At 45.7% G+C, this 17,891-nt stretch overlaps 1 protein-coding gene across 1 annotated transcript in view; it reads left to right on the top strand.

Annotated features, from left to right (window-relative positions):
* Positions 1-17,891, top strand: part of TAF3 (TATA-box binding protein associated factor 3) — a 150,360-nt gene that overhangs the window by 117,062 nt on the left and 15,407 nt on the right. The window contains exons 3-4 of the mRNA XM_029955160.1: positions 4,989-6,811; positions 17,683-17,765. Of these exons, the coding sequence (XP_029811020.1) occupies positions 4,989-6,811; positions 17,683-17,765 (1,906 nt within the window). The remainder of the gene's footprint in view (positions 1-4,988; positions 6,812-17,682; positions 17,766-17,891) is intronic.

Below are 17,891 nucleotides of genomic sequence, written 5' to 3'. Positions count from 1 at the left end.
AAAGAAGCATGGTTTTCTCACTACTCCCCTGGGAAATGTAGCAAGTGTGGAATCTTTATTTGTGTCATTGACGGAGGGACATGGGAGTGGAGTTTGTGGTGTCTCCCTCACTCGCATCTACAGCTGTGAGATTTTAGAAAGATGAACATTAACGCAGACGTCTTCTCTCTGATACGTACGGAGAGAACTTGACAGGTTTTCTGCCGTCAGTCACACACTGAAGGAAAACGTTAATTTGGTGAAACTGGGTGAAGGATATTCGTGAGTTCTTTGTAATGTTCTTAGAGCTTTTCTGTAGGTTTGAAATTATTTCAAATTAAAAAGTTAAGGGATACCTGGGTGGCTCATTCGGTTGAGCTTCGGATTCATGATTTCAGCTCAGGTCATGATCTCACGGCTTATGAGATCGAGCCCTGCACTGGACTCTGCACTGAGCATGGAGCCTGCTTAAGATTCTCTTCTCTCTCTCTCTCTCTTTCTTTCTTTCTTTCTCTTTCTTTCTCTCTTTCTCTCTCTCCCTCCCTCTCCCCTGCTCATGCATCCTCTCTCTCTAAAATAAATTTTTTTAAGTTAAAAAATAATTTTACAATCAAATGTTGACTTGGATTGTTTAAATGAGAAGACTTCGATCTCTAAGAGATCTCCCTCTTCCTCTTTTTCTGGCCTTCTAAGACAGTCTGCTACCACTTAAGTATCTATTTTGAATTGTGTTTCTGACTATGGTGAGAAATTTGTGCTGAGTCATTCACGTTATTTCCCATCATTCCCCCTTTTTGACAAATGAGAAAGCATACCACGTTTGCAGAGCATTTGACAGAAAGAGAAGTTACTTTTTAATATGGCAGGTTTGTCCTTAGATTGAATTATAACCTTTATGTTTTAGTGAATTTATGTGAAGAATAAGGTTCTTGATAGTGGGCATGAACCTGTACCAGAAACTTGACATTTTTTTGAAAATAAAGGTCTCATACTGGATTAAGTATGGTTCTTCATATGTCTTTTCTTCTTATTGTCAGAATCTTTTTTTTTTTTTACTTCTAGGAGTATAGAAGTTATAATTTATGGTATTCTTTGAAGAATGACAGTACTAATGATTAGTTATAACAGATATCATCATTTTGCATAAATTTTCACACAAAGGATAATCAAATCAAAGTCTTATCACTGTTGACATTAGCCAAATTTTAACACAAGCAGAACTGAAAATACCAGTTTTGTAAATCATCCCTTATCATACCGTTAGCAGCATGAACGTGAATACTTGTCCAGAGCTCGCTTCCCTCACTGAAATGTCTGTTATCCTTAAAAAGTGTCCCCAGCAGCTCTGGGCTACTTCCATGACAGGACAGAGCGATTAGGGCAGATGGCGGAGGCGATACCCACCTGACCTGTAGATGCGAGCTCTGGACTTGCACTCTTCTATGGTTTTCCAGAGAATATAGTGAGGCGACTTGGGTTTGTTTGTTTGATTTTAATCTTCTCAAAAAGGATTGCAGGGTTAACTTTGACAATGTATATCTCTGTTATTGGCCAGCATTATTATCTAGTAGTTTGAAAACTGACGTCTAGCTAGTTGTTCTAGCTAAAAAATAAAGAAAGAAAAAAGCAAAAGACTTTCATCTGGAGGACGTGTAATGACTGCCTCCCTGTTAGTCCAGGAGCTCCTGTTCTGGGGACTGCTTTCATTAGAGTAGCCCCTCCAGCCCCCCAGGGCGTCCTCCCAAGGCCTTCCCTGGGGGACTCACACTCCCAGAGCTGCTCCAGATCCGGATGCAGCTCCAGAGTTAGGAGAACAAGGCCTGCTTCAACGTATTCTATGCCCATTGTGCTGCCCAGCCTTAACAACTTCCTCTTTCTGCTTTGGCAATACTGGGATTTATGAACCTTGGTCAGGTAGGAGGAGGTTCTTTGGAAGTTAGAAATATAACAGTAATAAGTACTCTAAAAATTTTTATTCATTCACTTGGAGAATATCCCAAAGTGGTCCTCTTTCTAATTTTTTCATATGTTTGCCTGTTAGTTTGATAAAGATAGGTTGCAAGAGGTTGTTCAAATCTCCTGAATAGTGTAGATCTAGGACAGAAGTCTGGAAACTTCCCTGCAAAGGGCCAGATAGTAAATCTTCTAGACTTTCTTTGTTGCTTGTAGAACCAGAATAGAGTAGAGCCCAAAGTGGGGGGCGGGAAGGGGATGGCCACTTCTAGTTGCTAAGAAAAATATCCCGGAAGAGGGAATGTTTGACTGGAGGCTAAGAAGAGATAGTCAGTGGGACACCTGGGTGGCTCAGTCGGTTAAGCGTATGACTTCGGCTCAGGTCATGATCTTGCAGTTCGTGAGTTCGAGCCCCACGTTGGGCTCTGTGCTGACAGCTCGGAGCCTGGAGTGTGCTTCGGATTCTGGGTCTCCCCACCCTCCCCTCTCTCTCTCTCTCTCTGCTCCTCCCCAACTTGCATTCATTCTCTTTCACTCTAAAAAATAAATAAACATAAAAAAAAAGAAAGACAGTCACCACTTGCGAGGGGAGGCAGAGCGTGCCCAGCGGAGGGAGCTGCCCGGACAGAGGCATGGAGGTGAGACACGGCGGTGTCCCCAAGCAGCTGCCCAGGGTCCATGCGGCTGGTTGGGCAGAGTGCTCAGGACTGAGTCCAGTGGTGGCGCACCACAGAGGAGGTGCTGGGGGAACGGGGTTGATGTTACCCTTTAGAATACCAGTTTTCACTTTGCCAGAGCCTCGCAACAAAAGCTTTTGTGGCTGCTCAGCATGTAAGATAGAGAACCGTATGGGTGACCATTCCATCTAATAGAGAATAGGGGACAGCCTCTACTGGGCAGGGGTCCGCAGAACCCTCAGGCTCCAAGGAGCTCCGTTTGCAAAGTAGTGTCGTAGGGACCAGTGAAAGGTTCTTAAGACGGGAAGTCATCCGGGGCGCCTGACCCAGCTCAGTCAGTGGAGCAGCCGACTCATGATCTTGGGGTTGTGAGTTTGAACCCCACATCAGATATAGAGATTACTTTTAAAAAAAATCTTTTAAAAGAAATGCAGGAGGGCACCTGGGTGGCTTAGTCGATTAAGCATCTTACTTTGGCTCAGGTCATGATCTCATGGCTTGTGGGTTTGAGCCCTGCATCGGGCTCCGTGCTGACAGCTCAGAGCCTGGAGCCTGCTTCGGATTCTGTGTCTCCCCTCCCTCACTCCCGTGGTCTCAGAAGTTCTGTGAGAGGCAACGTGAAAGATGGGAGTGGAGCTAGAGGCACAGAGACTAGTGAGAAGGACAGAGAAGAGGCGCCAGGAATTTGAACTAAGGAGCTAACAGTAGCAGCCGTGGGGAGAGCACATTAAAGGAAATGCAGTAGGAAATTGTGTCCACGGTGTGGAAATGGAGAGAAAGGAAAGAAGTGGTCTGGAATGATGTTTCTGACTTAGTTACCTGAACGGATGATAGTGTCATTCTCAAGTAATGCTAACAGTAATTATGTCTCAAATTTGTCTTGTGCCAGACATCATTAACTGTTCACCCAACTCTATGTCTAGGGATTGAGCTAATTAATAATCATCTTTCTTCTCTATTTCTTTATTTCTGTTAATGACTGCATTGCTCACTCACCGGGGCTCAGAGCCTTGAAATGGTGTTTGACTCCTTCCTCCACTCTTAGACCCAATCATTTATTAGAGTCCATTCATTCTCTCTTCAAAATGTCATCTGCCTCCACTGCTTCCTATCCTGTTCAGCCCCTGTTGTCACTTACCTACATCGTTTCAGTAACTTCTAACTCGTCTCCTCTCCGTGATTATGTTCCCTCCCATCCATCATCTGTGGTCCTGCTGGAATAATTTGTTCACATATACCCTGTGATTTTTCTTCCTTGTCTAAAAATCTTCCCTAGCTCCAAACTACCTGTAGACTAAAGATCATTTAGTTTTTCTGGAACTCAAAGCTTCTAGGATCTGGATGCAGCCTTAGGGAGCTCACTTTGTGCTGGTCCCCATCTTGCACCCTGCTCGCCAGACGAATTATTCTCTGGTTTTTACACACTTCCTGTGTTCCACCGCCACCTCTTTGTCATCTGTTCCTCCATCCTGTACTTAACCATTCCTGGGCTCCACATACCCAGAGCACTGCCTGATTCTAAAGGCTTCCTTAGACCTTTAACATCCCCGGAATCTGTTTCTGTTTGAACTGTTGGAGCTCTTCATCTTTCTAATGGTGCTGATCGCTTTCTCCGTGCTCTACACATATACTGTGACCCCGCTGAACCGGAATATGCTTAACTAACACGTGTAGAAAGAAATAATGTGATCCTGAAGCTCCTCCGTCAAGTACGCAGATCAAGTAACGTTAGCTCCTTTTGAAAGGTCAGGAAATAGGCTGCAGGGGTTAAGAGACTGCCTTGGGCCTGTTGTCTGTAGTGCCGGAATGCTAGCGGAAACACCATCTTTCCAGTGTCAAAGCCACTATGTATGCCGTTTGTACCACCCCAGCTCTCGAAGTGCTGACATCAGCAAACAAAATGGAAGACCGAAGTAGCATACAAATTATATCCAGCTCGCATCTTCTCAACTCCAAGAATTAACATTTGTTATAAGAATCCTCAAAATATGTATGGGGTTATTTTGGTCATTTCTGAGGATAGGAGTCTTATAATAATCCATCCCTTGATCTTTAGAGATAATGTATGTGGGGGTGAGGGGGTGCACATACACAAGTGTACACAAGATGGGGAAGGAGGAGAGAGACCGCATTCAGCCAGGTCAGGAAGAGCATTCAGGAGGCAGGAGACCAGTCGGCTATATACCTACCGCCACTGATCTCCACTCTTCCAGGAAGGATGCGTATAAGTTTGGGAGATCGTTGAAGATTTACCACTTGACTCTCTACACACTGTCCACAAATTCCTTTCTTTCCTAGAAATCTTGTTTGAAGCATTGTTCTTATTTGTTAGCATTTTTAAAATGCTCCAGTAACCCCTCTTTTCTTTTCCCTCTCCAGAGGAAGAAGAAGAGCAGGTGCCCACCGACGGCGGCACGTCAGCAGAAGCCATGCAGGTCCCCTTGGAAGAAGATGATGAATTGGAGGAGGAGGAGATTATTAATGATGAGAATTTCTTGGGTAAGAGACCGTTGGATAGTCCCGAGGCCGAAGAAATGCCAGCCATCAAGCGACCGCGCCTCTTAAGCACTAAAGGGGACACCCTGGACGTAGTCTTACTGGAAGCTCGAGAACCCCTCAGCTCAATCAACACCCAGAAGATTCCGCCAATGCTTTCCCCGGTCCACGTGCAGGACAGTACAGACCTCGCGCCTCCGTCACCAGAGCCACCGATGTTGGCCCCAGTCGCAAAATCACAGATGCCAATCACAAAACCATTAGAAACAAAATCATTTACACCTAAAGCAAAGACTAAAACTAGTTCTCCGGGACAGAAGACTAAATCACCTAAAACTACTCAGTCACCAGCAATGGTCGGAAGTCCAATTCGGTCACCAAAAACTGTATCCAAAGAGAAGAAGTCTCCGGGACGCTCTAAGAGCCCCAAAAGCCCCAAGAGTCCCAAGGTTATGACCCATGTTCCCCCGGCACCTGTCAGACCTGAAACACCCAACAGGACTCCTTCTGCCACGATAAGTGAAAAGCTTAGTAAAGAAACCCTCCAGGTGAAACCAATACAGACGCCCCTGGACGCTGGCAAACTCAACAGTGAGAGTCAGCCGAAGAAGGCAGTCGTGACGGACAGAACTATCGATGACTCCATCAACGCCGTGATTGCACGGGCTTGCGCCGAACGAGAGCCAGACCCTTTCGAGTTTTCTTCGGGATCTGAATCCGAGGGAGACATTTTTACCAGCCCCAAGAGGATTTCGGGTGCGGAATGTGCGACTCCAAAAGCCTCCACCTCCTCCAACAACCTCCCGAAGTCAGGGCCCACCCCTCTGCCTCTATCTGGCGGGGCTTCAAGTTCCGACAACTCGTGGACCATGGACGCCTCAATCGATGAGGTTGTGCGGAAGGCAAAGATGGGGGCGCCCCCAAACGTGCCTCCCGGCTTTCCCTACATCTCCTCTCCTTCTGTCTCCCCTCCCACCCCAGAACCTCTGCACAAGGCGTATGAGGAGAAGGCCAAGCTGCCTTCGTCCGTGGAGGTCAAGAAGAAGTTGAAAAAGGAACTGAAGACCAAAATGAAGAAGAAAGAGAAGCAGAGAGATAAGGAGAGGGAAAGAGACAAAAGCAAGGAAAAAAGTAAAGAGAAAGATAAAGTGAAGGAGAAGGAGAAGGAGAGCACCAAGGAAGCCAGGTACCCCTGGAAGGAATTCCTTAAAGATGAAGAGCCAGACCCCTATAAGTTTAAAATAAAAGAATTTGAGGAGGTCGATGCGAAAGTGAGATTGAAAGACGGACTGGTACGGAAGGAGAGAGAGAAGCATAAAGATAAGAAGAAAGACAGAGACAAAGGCAGGCGGGATAAAGATAAGAGAGACCGGGAGAAGGTCAAAGACAAAGGGCGGGAGGAGAAGATGCGCCCGCCCTCGGCCCCCCTGGGGGCGCCCCCCAGGGACGCGGCCCTGCCCCTGTTCAGCCCCGCCGCGGCCGCCAGGGTCCCGGCCGGGCTGCCCGCCTTGTCCTCCATGCTCCCCGAGAAACTGTTTGAGGAGAAAGAGAAGCCGAAGGAGAAAGAACGGAAAAAGGACAAAAAGGAGAAGAAGAAAAAGAAAGAGAAGGAGAAGGAAAAGGAGAAGAAGGAGAAGGAAAGGGAAAGAGAGAAGAGGGAGCGAGAGAAGAGAGAAAAAGAGAAGGAGAAACACAAGCATGAAAAAGTAAGCACTTTTCCATTTCTTGCGCTGTCTGCCCACCATCCGGTGGGAAAATGCAGGTAAAACAAGCCAGCAGTTAGGTCCGCATTCGGGATGCGAGTCGCCTGTAAGTTAGCCAGGAAGAGGTGGGTGGTGTGGTTATGGAATTGGCTTTCAATATGAAGACCCACAAACTCCCAATCAAGCCCCCTTCATGCTGAAAACTGTTGACACATTCATAGCCCAAGAGGAATCGAATCGCAGACCATCAACCTTCTATTGATGAAGCATGCTAATGAATCCCTGGCAGTTAAAACAAAATCTGTAATCCTGAACTGTAAATAGCACTTTTGTAATTGTTAGATATACCACACTCTATTTTCTGCCCAAATATTTTTTTTAATTTTTTAATGTTTTATTTATTTTTGAGAGAGAGAAAGAGAGAGAGCGCAAGCAGGGGAGGGTCAGAGAGAGAGGGAGACACAGAACTGGAAGCAGGCGCCAGGCTCTGAGCTAGCTGTCAGCACAGAGCCCGACATGGGGCTCGAACCCACAAACTGTGATATCATGACCTGAGCCGAAGCCGGACACTCAACCGACGAAGCCACCCAGGTGCCCCATGTGCCTGAATATTTGATACCCTAGCCGCCCCACCCCCACCCCAAAAAAAGACAACGTCCATTTTTTTAAGCACACGCACAACCTTGGCTCTTTTACGAAGGTGGCCAGGCCTTGGGATCCCTCCTTAAGGACTCCTGTGTTTGCCAGGGTTTAAGGTTATGACTGCTCACTACTTTGAGCGGCATCTCTTATCCTTCTATTTTCTGCTTTAATAAGATTAGGACATGTTACTGAGTATCTGGGCCGATCGGGCAGCCTGGTTGGGGGGCAGAAAATAATTCCAGATATTTTACGATGTAAGTAAATCAGGCTTCCCCAGAGTACGGCCAAAGAAACCCATATATATCCCGCAGTTTTGCAGAAACTGGGACCGCAAGCCTTTGTGCACAGAACGCGACCTCAGCTCTTTACGGCCTTGCTCCTCAGCTCGTGCTACTTGGGTCACAGTGGTTGACTGGTTGGTTGGAAAATTTCTTTTCAACTTTCTTTGAAAAGTGTCTCCGTGTTCGTGGTGGGATCCTCACCAGTTCCCAGAGATGCTTCACCTGCCTTCTAGAAGCAGTCCTCTTGGAGGCTGGCCAGAAAAGTATTCCCAGTCGTCTTTTCCACATAATAAGATAAGATGTATTTGACATCCAGCAGATCTATTACCGGTATTTTTGCCATTTTGCTTAAAGTTCAGACTTACCTAGAAAAATTAGATTAGCTGACAGGCAGTAATGGCAACGCTCCCGTGTTTCTGCCTAACTTTGTTCTTTTTCTGTCCCCCGTGGCTATTCTAAAATATGAAGAAGTAGAACAGAAATTCCAGTATGAATAACTGAACGTCAGCAAGCTCACAAGACCCAGAAATCCCAGTCTTGTTTCCATTTTAAAGATCACCCTGTCCTTATGGGGCTCACACGCAGTTCCTGGCACTTGCGCGTGCCGTTTTCTCCCCTCACACACCTGTGACCGAGCCCCGGCCTGTGCGTTGTTGTCACTCTCTGTGGATGAGAAACGGGGTCTGAGAGTGACTGTCCAAGATCGAGGTCACACAACCAGCAAAAGCCGGGTCACTTACGCAGAGGTACTCCTGCTCGGGCCCTGTCGCCGGGCGGCCGGCGCTCCCTCAGCCGTCACCGCCCGGCAGCTCAGCGCAGGCCCCTCACTCCCGCCTCAAGCCAGCTCCTAGCTGACTTTGGGGAAGAAGAGTCCCTCAGACTCCCCAAGGGCAGGCCTGGGTTCCGATCGCGAGAGCCCACCTGACAGAAGCCTACAAGTCCCTGTAATGCTTCTGATGGGTTACAGCTCAGATAAATGACAAAAGATAAAAATGTGTACAGTTGGCTGTCTTCTAAGGCCTTTAGAAATAATAAACAGAATTGTCTCCAGAGTTACACCCGAGTTTAAATCCTGACTTCTTTTAGCTGTAAGACTCTGGGCAAGTTGTTTTTGAGATTAAATGAGATTACATCTAAGACGTGCTCAGTACTGTGCCTGGCACATAAGTAAGTGCCCGGGAAATGGAGATGATGCTGATGGTGGACTGTTTCACTACGAATCTACCCGTAAAATGTAGAAACTAGAGCTTGCTGCTGGTCCAGCTAACTTACCTATGACAGGCGGAGTCAGCTTTGCTTACGGAGTTGAAAAATCATTTCTTCTTCCCTGGCACCTTTTAAAGTTCAGCTCTTCGTGCAGACAGGAAAGGATAAAGGCTCGTGCAGCCCAGGCAGGGGCCATGGAGGGGGTGGAGAAATGGAGATACTAACGTAAACTTCGACTTCTCCTCTTCTGGTTCCCCTTAGTCCTCCCCAAGCGTCAAGCCATCCGAGTAAACGGAAGTACCCCTGCAGTGGGTGACACAGGCTTTGGGAATCCTCCTACACATCCGCAGAGCAAAATGAGGCACGTGTTGGCCACCCCGAGAAGAGGTCCTGTCGCAAGAATGAGGACCACAGTGTCCTCCTGCCTCCTCACCGTGACCATCTCCCAGGGGCCACCCTCACACACACTGACCCAGATCAGCCAGGCATTCTTGTGAGAAAAGCATCTCCCCGTATAGATCTTACCTCCCTAGAAACCTTTCACCAACCACACCCGCATTTATCAACACAGGAACCAATGCAGATGCCATCAATTAAACGAAACCCGCACGGCAGGCTGAAGGCGCCTTGGGCTTGCAATCCAGCACGCCCGAGTTAAGATCCCGAGCGTGTTTTTTAGTGTCTTTACTCCTGAGGTGCTTCGTCTTTATTTAGCGTAGAGATATGGTGACCACATGTTGAAAAGCAGCAAAACAGTAATAGTTAATATTTATTGAGTAATTACTGTGGGCTCAACACCATGTAAACACTACTTGTAAGTTTAATCTCTTACCACAACTCTGTAAGGAGGAGAGCATAATTGTTACCACTTCAAGATGAGAAACTGAGGCCTAGAGAGATTCACCACATCGCCCACAATCACACACCTCGTAAGTATTTGAGCAGGAGCCACGATCTCAGCCCAGGCTGTGAGGTGCTATAATTGATGTTCTTAACCACGATACTTTCCAGCATTAAATAAAAACTGGGTTAATTGAAATAGTGTGGGCAAGGCACCTGGCTTAGCTGCCATGATCAGGAGGAAAGATCATCTTTCCAGAAGTGGTAATCATCTGGAATATAGTGATTTATGCACCGTTCTTGTCCCCCATTACGTGCAGTAGTGTGCACTAGTTAAGGTGAGGGGTCTGATCTTTCGCCTCTTTTAAAGAGAACCAGACTAGTTGTTTGTGGAAAATGTATTCGCACCAAGTATGCTGAGTAGTCACCAACACGGCCACAGGAGCTTTAGCAGCGATGAAGCTAACGTTAGGACATTTCAGAGAGGTTACAGTCTCCATTTCTGTTTGCCAGTGCATGTACCACATGACTTAATTTAGTAACTGTGGGTTTTTGACGTTTAGATGAATGTTACGGGGCTACTTTAATTAAAACTTACCCTCGGTGTTTTACGTGTTTTTTGGAAGGAGGATTGCTGTGGGGAAAAAAAGGAAAACGTCTCCCTGTTTGTTAATGGAAGTGGGCAGTCCCACACAGAACCTGATGTAAGACAGAAGCCAAATCTATCTGTCAGATTTGGAAACACGTTTTTAGGCTCTTGCATATGATCTGAGAGGGCATGGTAGATGTGACAGCCGGCAGGTGAACGGCCCAGTGCTGGCCCAGTAAGATCATGGGCTGTGGCCATCCGACTGACGTGGCTCTACGTTCTACCTCGGCCCCTTCCTAGTTCTGCACCAGCCTCTTCGGTCCTCTCAAGCCCTCTGCTCCCTTCCTGCTGTGTCTCCATCCCGTACTGGGAAGAGATGCATCTTCATAAAGTATGGGTTACCTCTGCTTAAAAGCAATAATTTCATAGCTTCTCCAAGACAGTTTGGCTTACAAAGGCCTTCTTTTCTGTCTTCTCATAGAAAACTCTAAGTGAAGACCAGTTTGGTATCATCTAAGGTGACTCTCCAGAATTTTATTTCAACTAACCAATAATGATGATGATCAGCCCACAGATGATTGAGATCTGCTTGTAGTGAAAAGCTCATAAGTTCCAAAAAGGATTCCCCCAATTTTTATCCTGATTGATGAATGTTACTTTGAGCTAACACCAGCTGTTGAGTGAACTAACTCAGATAGTAAACGATACTAGTCACCGCTGTTTATTGAGTGTGTGCAAGCATGAGACCTGGCCAAAATTTGACGGATGAACCCTGCCAACAGCCCAGGGGGGTTGGTGGTGTCGCACCTGTTTCGAGTTGAGGAAACTGCACAGAAAGGTTGAATAGCTTTGCCGTAGCTGGTAGGAGGAGGAGCTGGGAGCTGGCCCAGCTCTGTCTCAGCAACGGCCCCAAATGGCCTTCCCGGTCACCTCCACGGAGCTGATGTGGGAGATGACCATGGCTTCGCACTCGGGAGTAAGGGGACCTTGCGGTCTTAGAGGATCTTAGTCCCTGAAGAGACCTCAGGGAGCTCCTGTTCAACGGCCATATTTCAAGCACGAACAGTGAGGTCCTCTGTGCTTGAATGACTTCAGGAACAGGCACAATTAAAATGTTCATGTTTCATTAATCTATCCCCTATCCCTTAGCATTTGCCCTCAAATAATCTTTTATTGAATTAAAATAGTTTAGTATATAGAGAATGACAGACAGTCTTACTGGTTTGTGCCTTTAACCAAAGGTTGTCAGTGTTTTCCCATTATTGAGAGTGATGTACTCACTTCCAGTCTTTTCTCATCAGCTCCCAGGATTAACTAGTGAAATAGAATATTTCTATTTCAGTAAATAGAATGATCATCAAAATCCAGCAAAAAGGGGGAATTATCCCCTTCCTGTTTCTTGTATCTGTTCCAAGAGGAAGCCAGCAACTTGACGTTTACGCACGTGTTTGACTTTATGGACGCTTGCGGGGGGGCCTTCTCCAAGTTCGTGCGAATGGACGTGAGCGCTTATGAAAGCCCGCGTTCTGTTTCAGTTGTCCTTGCTGGATTCTACGTGTCGTGCTTGACCACACCAGAGGACTTCTTCTGGCTGTCTTTTTCATGTCTTAAACAGTTTATCGGGATTTAGAATATGTTTCTAAATTAAATTACTGCAAAGACCTCAGTTGGTAAGAAAGACAACAGAGCGCTTACAGGCCGTTATAATTCTGCATCCAGAATATTAGGTGGTCAAAATTAGCTCTTCACCAGTGCTGTTCCGGGTATTTTTCGGGCATGTTAGCGTAGATGGGGATCTGATGTAGCATTCACCGAACTTGCTGCTACCCTATCTAGCACACATACATTTTTTTTTTTAAATGAAAGAAGTTTAACGTTGAAAAAAATAGAAAATAAAAACTTGGCCAGATTATATTGACAAAGCTGGCCATTACCTTTGCAGAAAGTCCCTGTCAGAAGATAAACTTTAAAGCTGGAATGCATGAAAGAGTTCCAAGATAGAATTTAAATTTAAACTGATTCTTTATAGATAAGCTTTTTAAAAATCCACCTCTTTGCTTCAAGTCAGGATTTTAAAAATAAATTTCCCCTTTAAATCTCTTGAGCGATTTTCATTTTTTGCAAGGCCGCACTGCTGGTGTCCTGGAAAAATGGAGAGTTAGAGCTTTATCAGTTGGTGCCCTGAGGTATGTGGCAAAGAAGCTAAATCCTTGAAGATTAGCAAAAAAAATGCAGCACATGGCAATAAGGGGCTTATATGACTACTAGTATTAGTTCAGGTGAAAGCAGTATTGCTTATACATAAAACTGGACAAATCCAGTGACAATGTATTTTTAGTTAGCTACAAAGGAGTCTTCTATTACTGGACTTTGCTCTTTGGTGGATTGGGAAGCTTAGTAATCCACTGTAAATGCTCTGTGCGCCCCAATTCTCAGCTCACTCTCAAGTGCAGTGCTTTTATTTTAACCCTTAGACGCTCATGTCGTCCCCAGATCTTGGCTCTGTGCCATTAGAAGATGGCACTAGGCGTATGGCGTAAGCAATTGGGAGAATTGTCAGTTCGTTTATTCGTTTCAGGGAAAGGACACTCGAGAAACTGCTCCGTGAATGCAGGAGGTGTCTTTGTTTTTATTTTGGTGATCTCCTTGGGTAAAGTTAATGTAAACAAACAAAAGTCTGGTACGTTTTAATTTAGAAACTGTACGTCCTGTATCTGTAGTACTAGCATCCTTGTTAATCTTTTTCTGCACCTGCTGGAATATTATCTTTAAGTTCAATGTTTAAGTTAGGCTTCTTCAAGAACGAAATTCAGGTTTTAAGTATTTGTAGGTAGGATTGCCGTACGTCCCGGTTTGCCCAGGACAATTCCCGTTTACACCCTTTGTGTGGTGTCAGTAATAGCTCCTACTTTAACCCCGAAGGCGTCTCTGGATGGTGTGGTCACCCTAACTACAGGAAAAGTTTCGAACTGAGGTAACGGGTTCTGAATCCTTCATTAATTTCACAAATTTACAAAATATCTTTTGTCTTCAGAGCACGTACATACCATTCTTCATTGGACTTACAAAATATATCTCTTTCTGTTTGCTCATTCTTTTACATATTGTGCCATTTAACTTTTTAAAACAGTAGGTCTTAAATAAACCATGCCTTGGTCATTTTACTCTGACGAGTTACTTAAGACAGCATCAAAAACCCAGCTAGCTGAGCTGATGGGAGCCAAGGCCAAAGTTAAACACAGTTTCCATGCAAACTAGTTAGCCTTCTATGGAAAAAGAATATTTTACAGCCAGCCCCAGCCATCTCCCAAATACGTGTCATTCATCTTAAAAGACATTTACAGAGAACGTGAGCAGCTGGCTCCACGTAGGACATCAGCATTACCAGCAAAAGGACTCAGAGTGTGAGGCAGAGTCCAGGAGCAGCATGCGAGGTCTGGGGCTGAATTCAGTGTCAGGAGGCCTCCCTGTAGACCATTTACTCACTGACTTTTCAAACTCTGGGCAAACCTCTTGGTCCTCGTGGTCCCCGTGCTTGGGGATGATGACGCCTTCCACACCCACCTTACAGCGTTTGAAGAGCGAGTCGGATCTCGAATATGGAGCACACTTTGTACTCTGCAGTGTGAGTTATGATTATTGTGCAGTGTGGTAACAGGAATCCACCAAACTACAATGCAGAGCATAATAATAGCATGATTATGAATAATGGTAATGGAAAAGAGTTTTTTCAAGGTAGAGCAGCTTTATTTTTAAGTCAAGCTTAAGAAAAGGTTAAGTGCTTGATGAATAGTACTGTGGGTTGAAGGAGAGTGGAATATTACTCTTCCCTTAGGACCATATGGCCCTCAACTTTTAAAGAAATACAGCCACTTTATGCAGTTTTCTGTCCTCTGAAACAAAACAGCTGAATCCAATCCCAGTTTTGCTGTTTGTGTGACCTTAGAAGAGAAATGGGAAAAGGAAGACCGGTGGCTTCATATATGACATGGTTTCCGTGTAAAACAGACACGGTTAGTAGCTACCCCACATGTTTGTTAAAAACCCCAATGGAGACATCTGGAAGATGATACGGACAGATAGCCGTCCACGACGCCTGGCAAAGAGTAGGTGGTTTAAAATGTTCGTTTGGGTGTTCGTCTGTTCTTCCACACGTAATACAGAAAGGTGCGGAAAATAGAGAGATCTTAATAGTTTACAAAATAGACCAAACTATTGGTTTTCAGATTTGGTTCGATAAGGAACTCTTTGGGGCGCCTGGGTGGCTCAGTCGGTTAAGCGTCCGGCTTTGGCTCAGGTCATGATCTCATGGTTCATGGGTTCGAGCCCCGCATCGGACTCTATGCTGACAGCGCAGTGCCTGAAGCCTGCTTCAGATTCTGTCTCTCCCTCTCTGACCCTCCCCTGCTTGCGCTGTTTCTCTCTGTCTCTCAAAAGTTAAAGAAAAAAATGAGATAAGGAACTCTGTGTTACAAAAGGAGTTGGGGGCAAGCGGATGCAAACCCTAGCAGGTCACCCATGGGTCTTGCTCTGACCCCACCCCCGTGACCCTTGGTCCTCTAAGGCCTTAAAGAAAACCACTCGACTAGATGTACTGGCCAAAGAACTGAACAAATGGAGGAGACATTTGCCAAAAGTGACACCATTTGGAGGCGTGGGTTTGTATAGGGAAGTTGGTAAGTTCAAGTTTAGAAGTTCAGATGTTCATGTTTAGATGTTTAGGATATTTAGCTGAAAATGTGTTCAGTAGGCAATATTCTATTCTGGTCTTAGGTTCAAGGAGTGCTAGTCTAGAGAGGGAGGTTTTGAAGGCGTGATGTTTGTGAAACCTATGATTGAAGCCATGGACGTGGATGGGCTCATGAAGAACGTGAGGCGTGGCACAGGGGCCAAGTAAGGTCAGGACATCTTCAAGAAGGAGGGAGAGGTGTGGTAAGACCCACGGCGGAAAACAAACCAGGACATCAGGGATGATTGGTGTCGAGGGAGCGCGGTGTTGGTGGCCTGGCTGGGACAGAAAGATTGGAGTGGGGTGAGGAATGAGAGAGTGAAGACAGAGACAATAAAGTCAGGCTGAAAAAAAGGAGAGCTTGTCAGCGAGATGCTGAAGGACAGGCAGGATGTTCAAGGTCGAGTTGAGCACATTTAAAAGCTAGAAGGAAATAAAGGAGCTGCAGGGTTGAGAATGCCTCAGTAAGGAGGACGTTCCCTTCAAAGACTGGAGGCCATGGACGAGTACAGTGTGGAGAAGTTTGTAGGTTGGGCGTTCGAGAAGGTCCTGCCTGGTGGCCTCAGTGGTTTTTCCTCTGGAGTTTGAGGGGCAGAAGAGGAAAGGAGATCACCAGAGAGGTCTTGGCTTGGAAGAGGTAAAGGTATGACATCATTGCTTCAGATAAATTCTTTAAATGTATCTTAAGCACTTACATGTCCGTCCCTGTGATAGGCACTGTGAGGTAGCAATAAACACAACAGGCACGGTCTCTGCCCTTATCCAACTTAGCCGGTCATCCAAATAAACAGGTAGCATCAAAGGCACAGATGGAATTACAGTTTCTTTTTTAAAAAAATTTTTAATGTCTTTTATTTATTTTTGAGAGACAGAGAGAGAGTACGAGCAGAGGAGGGTCAGAGAGAAAGGGAGACACAGAACCCAAAACAGGTTCCAGGCTCCGAACTAGCTGTCAGCACAGAGCCCGATGCGGGGCTCAAACCCACGAACCGTGAAATCATGACCTGAGCCGTAGCTGGCCGCTTAACCAGATTGGGTCACCCAGGCGCCCCCTTTTTTTTTTAAATTTTTTTTTTAAGGAATTGCAGTTTCTGATGGTAGAAGTTTACATGATCTTTAAATTTTTTCTTGAGGATCATTTTAGATTGATCCTGGGCGAATGGTGGAGTCACCAGGGGACAGGGAGTTCAGAGCACCTGCACTTGTTAGCTCAGTGAGTGCTTGGGTGCCTCCTCCGTGCCAGGCACCACTCAGGAGAGAGGTCAAGAGGCGCCAGGGTGGCTCAGTCCGTTAAGCATCCGACTCTTGATTTCGGTTCAGGTCATGACCTCATGGTTCATGAGTTTGAGCCCCATGTTGGGCTCTGCATTGGCAGCACAGAGCCTACTTGGGATTCTGTCTCCTCTCTCTGCCTCTCTCCCTTCTCCTGATCTCTCTCTCTCTTTCTCTCTCTCTCTCTCCCAAAATAAATAAATATTTAAAAAGAGAGAGAATGGTTGAAATCACAGCTCTTGATGTGATGTTTGATTTTTTAAAAAATCAAGAGGGATAGATAAAAACACATGAAAACAGTAACTGATCGATGTGTAATAGATTAATTAGATATCATATATTGAGCCTGGTGCTATGTATTCATTCCCCTTCAGAACTACCACACTGTCCTACAATTTAATTCTTGGGTTTGAAATGTCTAAGTCAGTGGTTTGCAACCAGCTGTCCTAGGCGCTAGCAGCGTGGTGGTGGCACACCATAGCTCCCCACAACCAGCAATGTCTGATGTCGGGTAGTGCCTGCACACTTCCATTCCCCAAAGAACTGTCCCGCCAAATATGCCAACAAAACACCTGTTGAAAAACTCAGATGTAGATGGTAACTTGAACTGCAGAGCTTCTGTTCCATCTGCTCATTCAAAATACCATACCGTGGGCTCTTCAGACCAACCATCGTGAGCAACACCTGTATCATCAGACCTGATTCCCTTCCTGACTATTAGCTCCAGTATTTGTGAAGATATTCAGTGTACCCATCAGTCATTGCCTTCACTACAAATCCTAGTGTATGTTTCTTCTTGTACAGTATTTCAGGTCTGTTGGCCACCAGCCAGGAAAACAGAGCAATTGTACTTAGTGTTACCATTTTCTTATATGGTAATGCAGACTTAAGATGGGTTTCTTATTTTTCAAGTTCCATAAATAGATGCATTTCATCTTATAGTGGAGATATCATTGCTTTTTTTTTTTCTATTTCCATTAAGTCTGGCAATTACAGAAGTGTTCACCAAATGATCTAGATGACAGTTTTTGTCTAAAACCACTAACAGTAAACTGCAATTTAAGCACGGCAAGGCAGATAGAGAAATAACTCCCACACTCACACAACGTGATTCAAGTTTGTGGAATTTCTCACGATGCCAGACAGCCTTCGGTTGTTGAGAAACAAGAAATGGCCCAGAGCATCCTTGCATCTAGCACTTGAGCCACATTTGAGGCTTGACCTGGCCCGGGAGGTTTGTGGAGGTGAGGTAGGAGAAGAGGTGGGTGGCATTTCACTGCAAATGCATTTAACTCTCCTGCAATAACTCCAACAGATAAAAGTGGAGTCCGTGCCGGCCGCCCCCAGTCCCGTCATCCCCCGGCTGACGCTGAGAGTTGGAGCTGGCCAAGATAAGATGTAAGTATTGACGTTGTCCGTGAGAGCGACCTAAGTTGAACTTACCCTTCTCTGCTCTCTCCTAATGGGGTCAGAACTCTAACCTTTCCCGGGGATGAACATGGAGGTCGCTTTATTTTGAGAATT

The sequence above is a fragment of the Suricata suricatta genome, chromosome 10 (assembly GCF_006229205.1).
Source record: "Suricata suricatta isolate VVHF042 chromosome 10, meerkat_22Aug2017_6uvM2_HiC, whole genome shotgun sequence".
NCBI classification, from domain to species: Eukaryota; Metazoa; Chordata; class Mammalia; order Carnivora; family Herpestidae; genus Suricata; species Suricata suricatta.
This window is presented reverse-complemented; position numbering and strand designations above follow the sequence as displayed.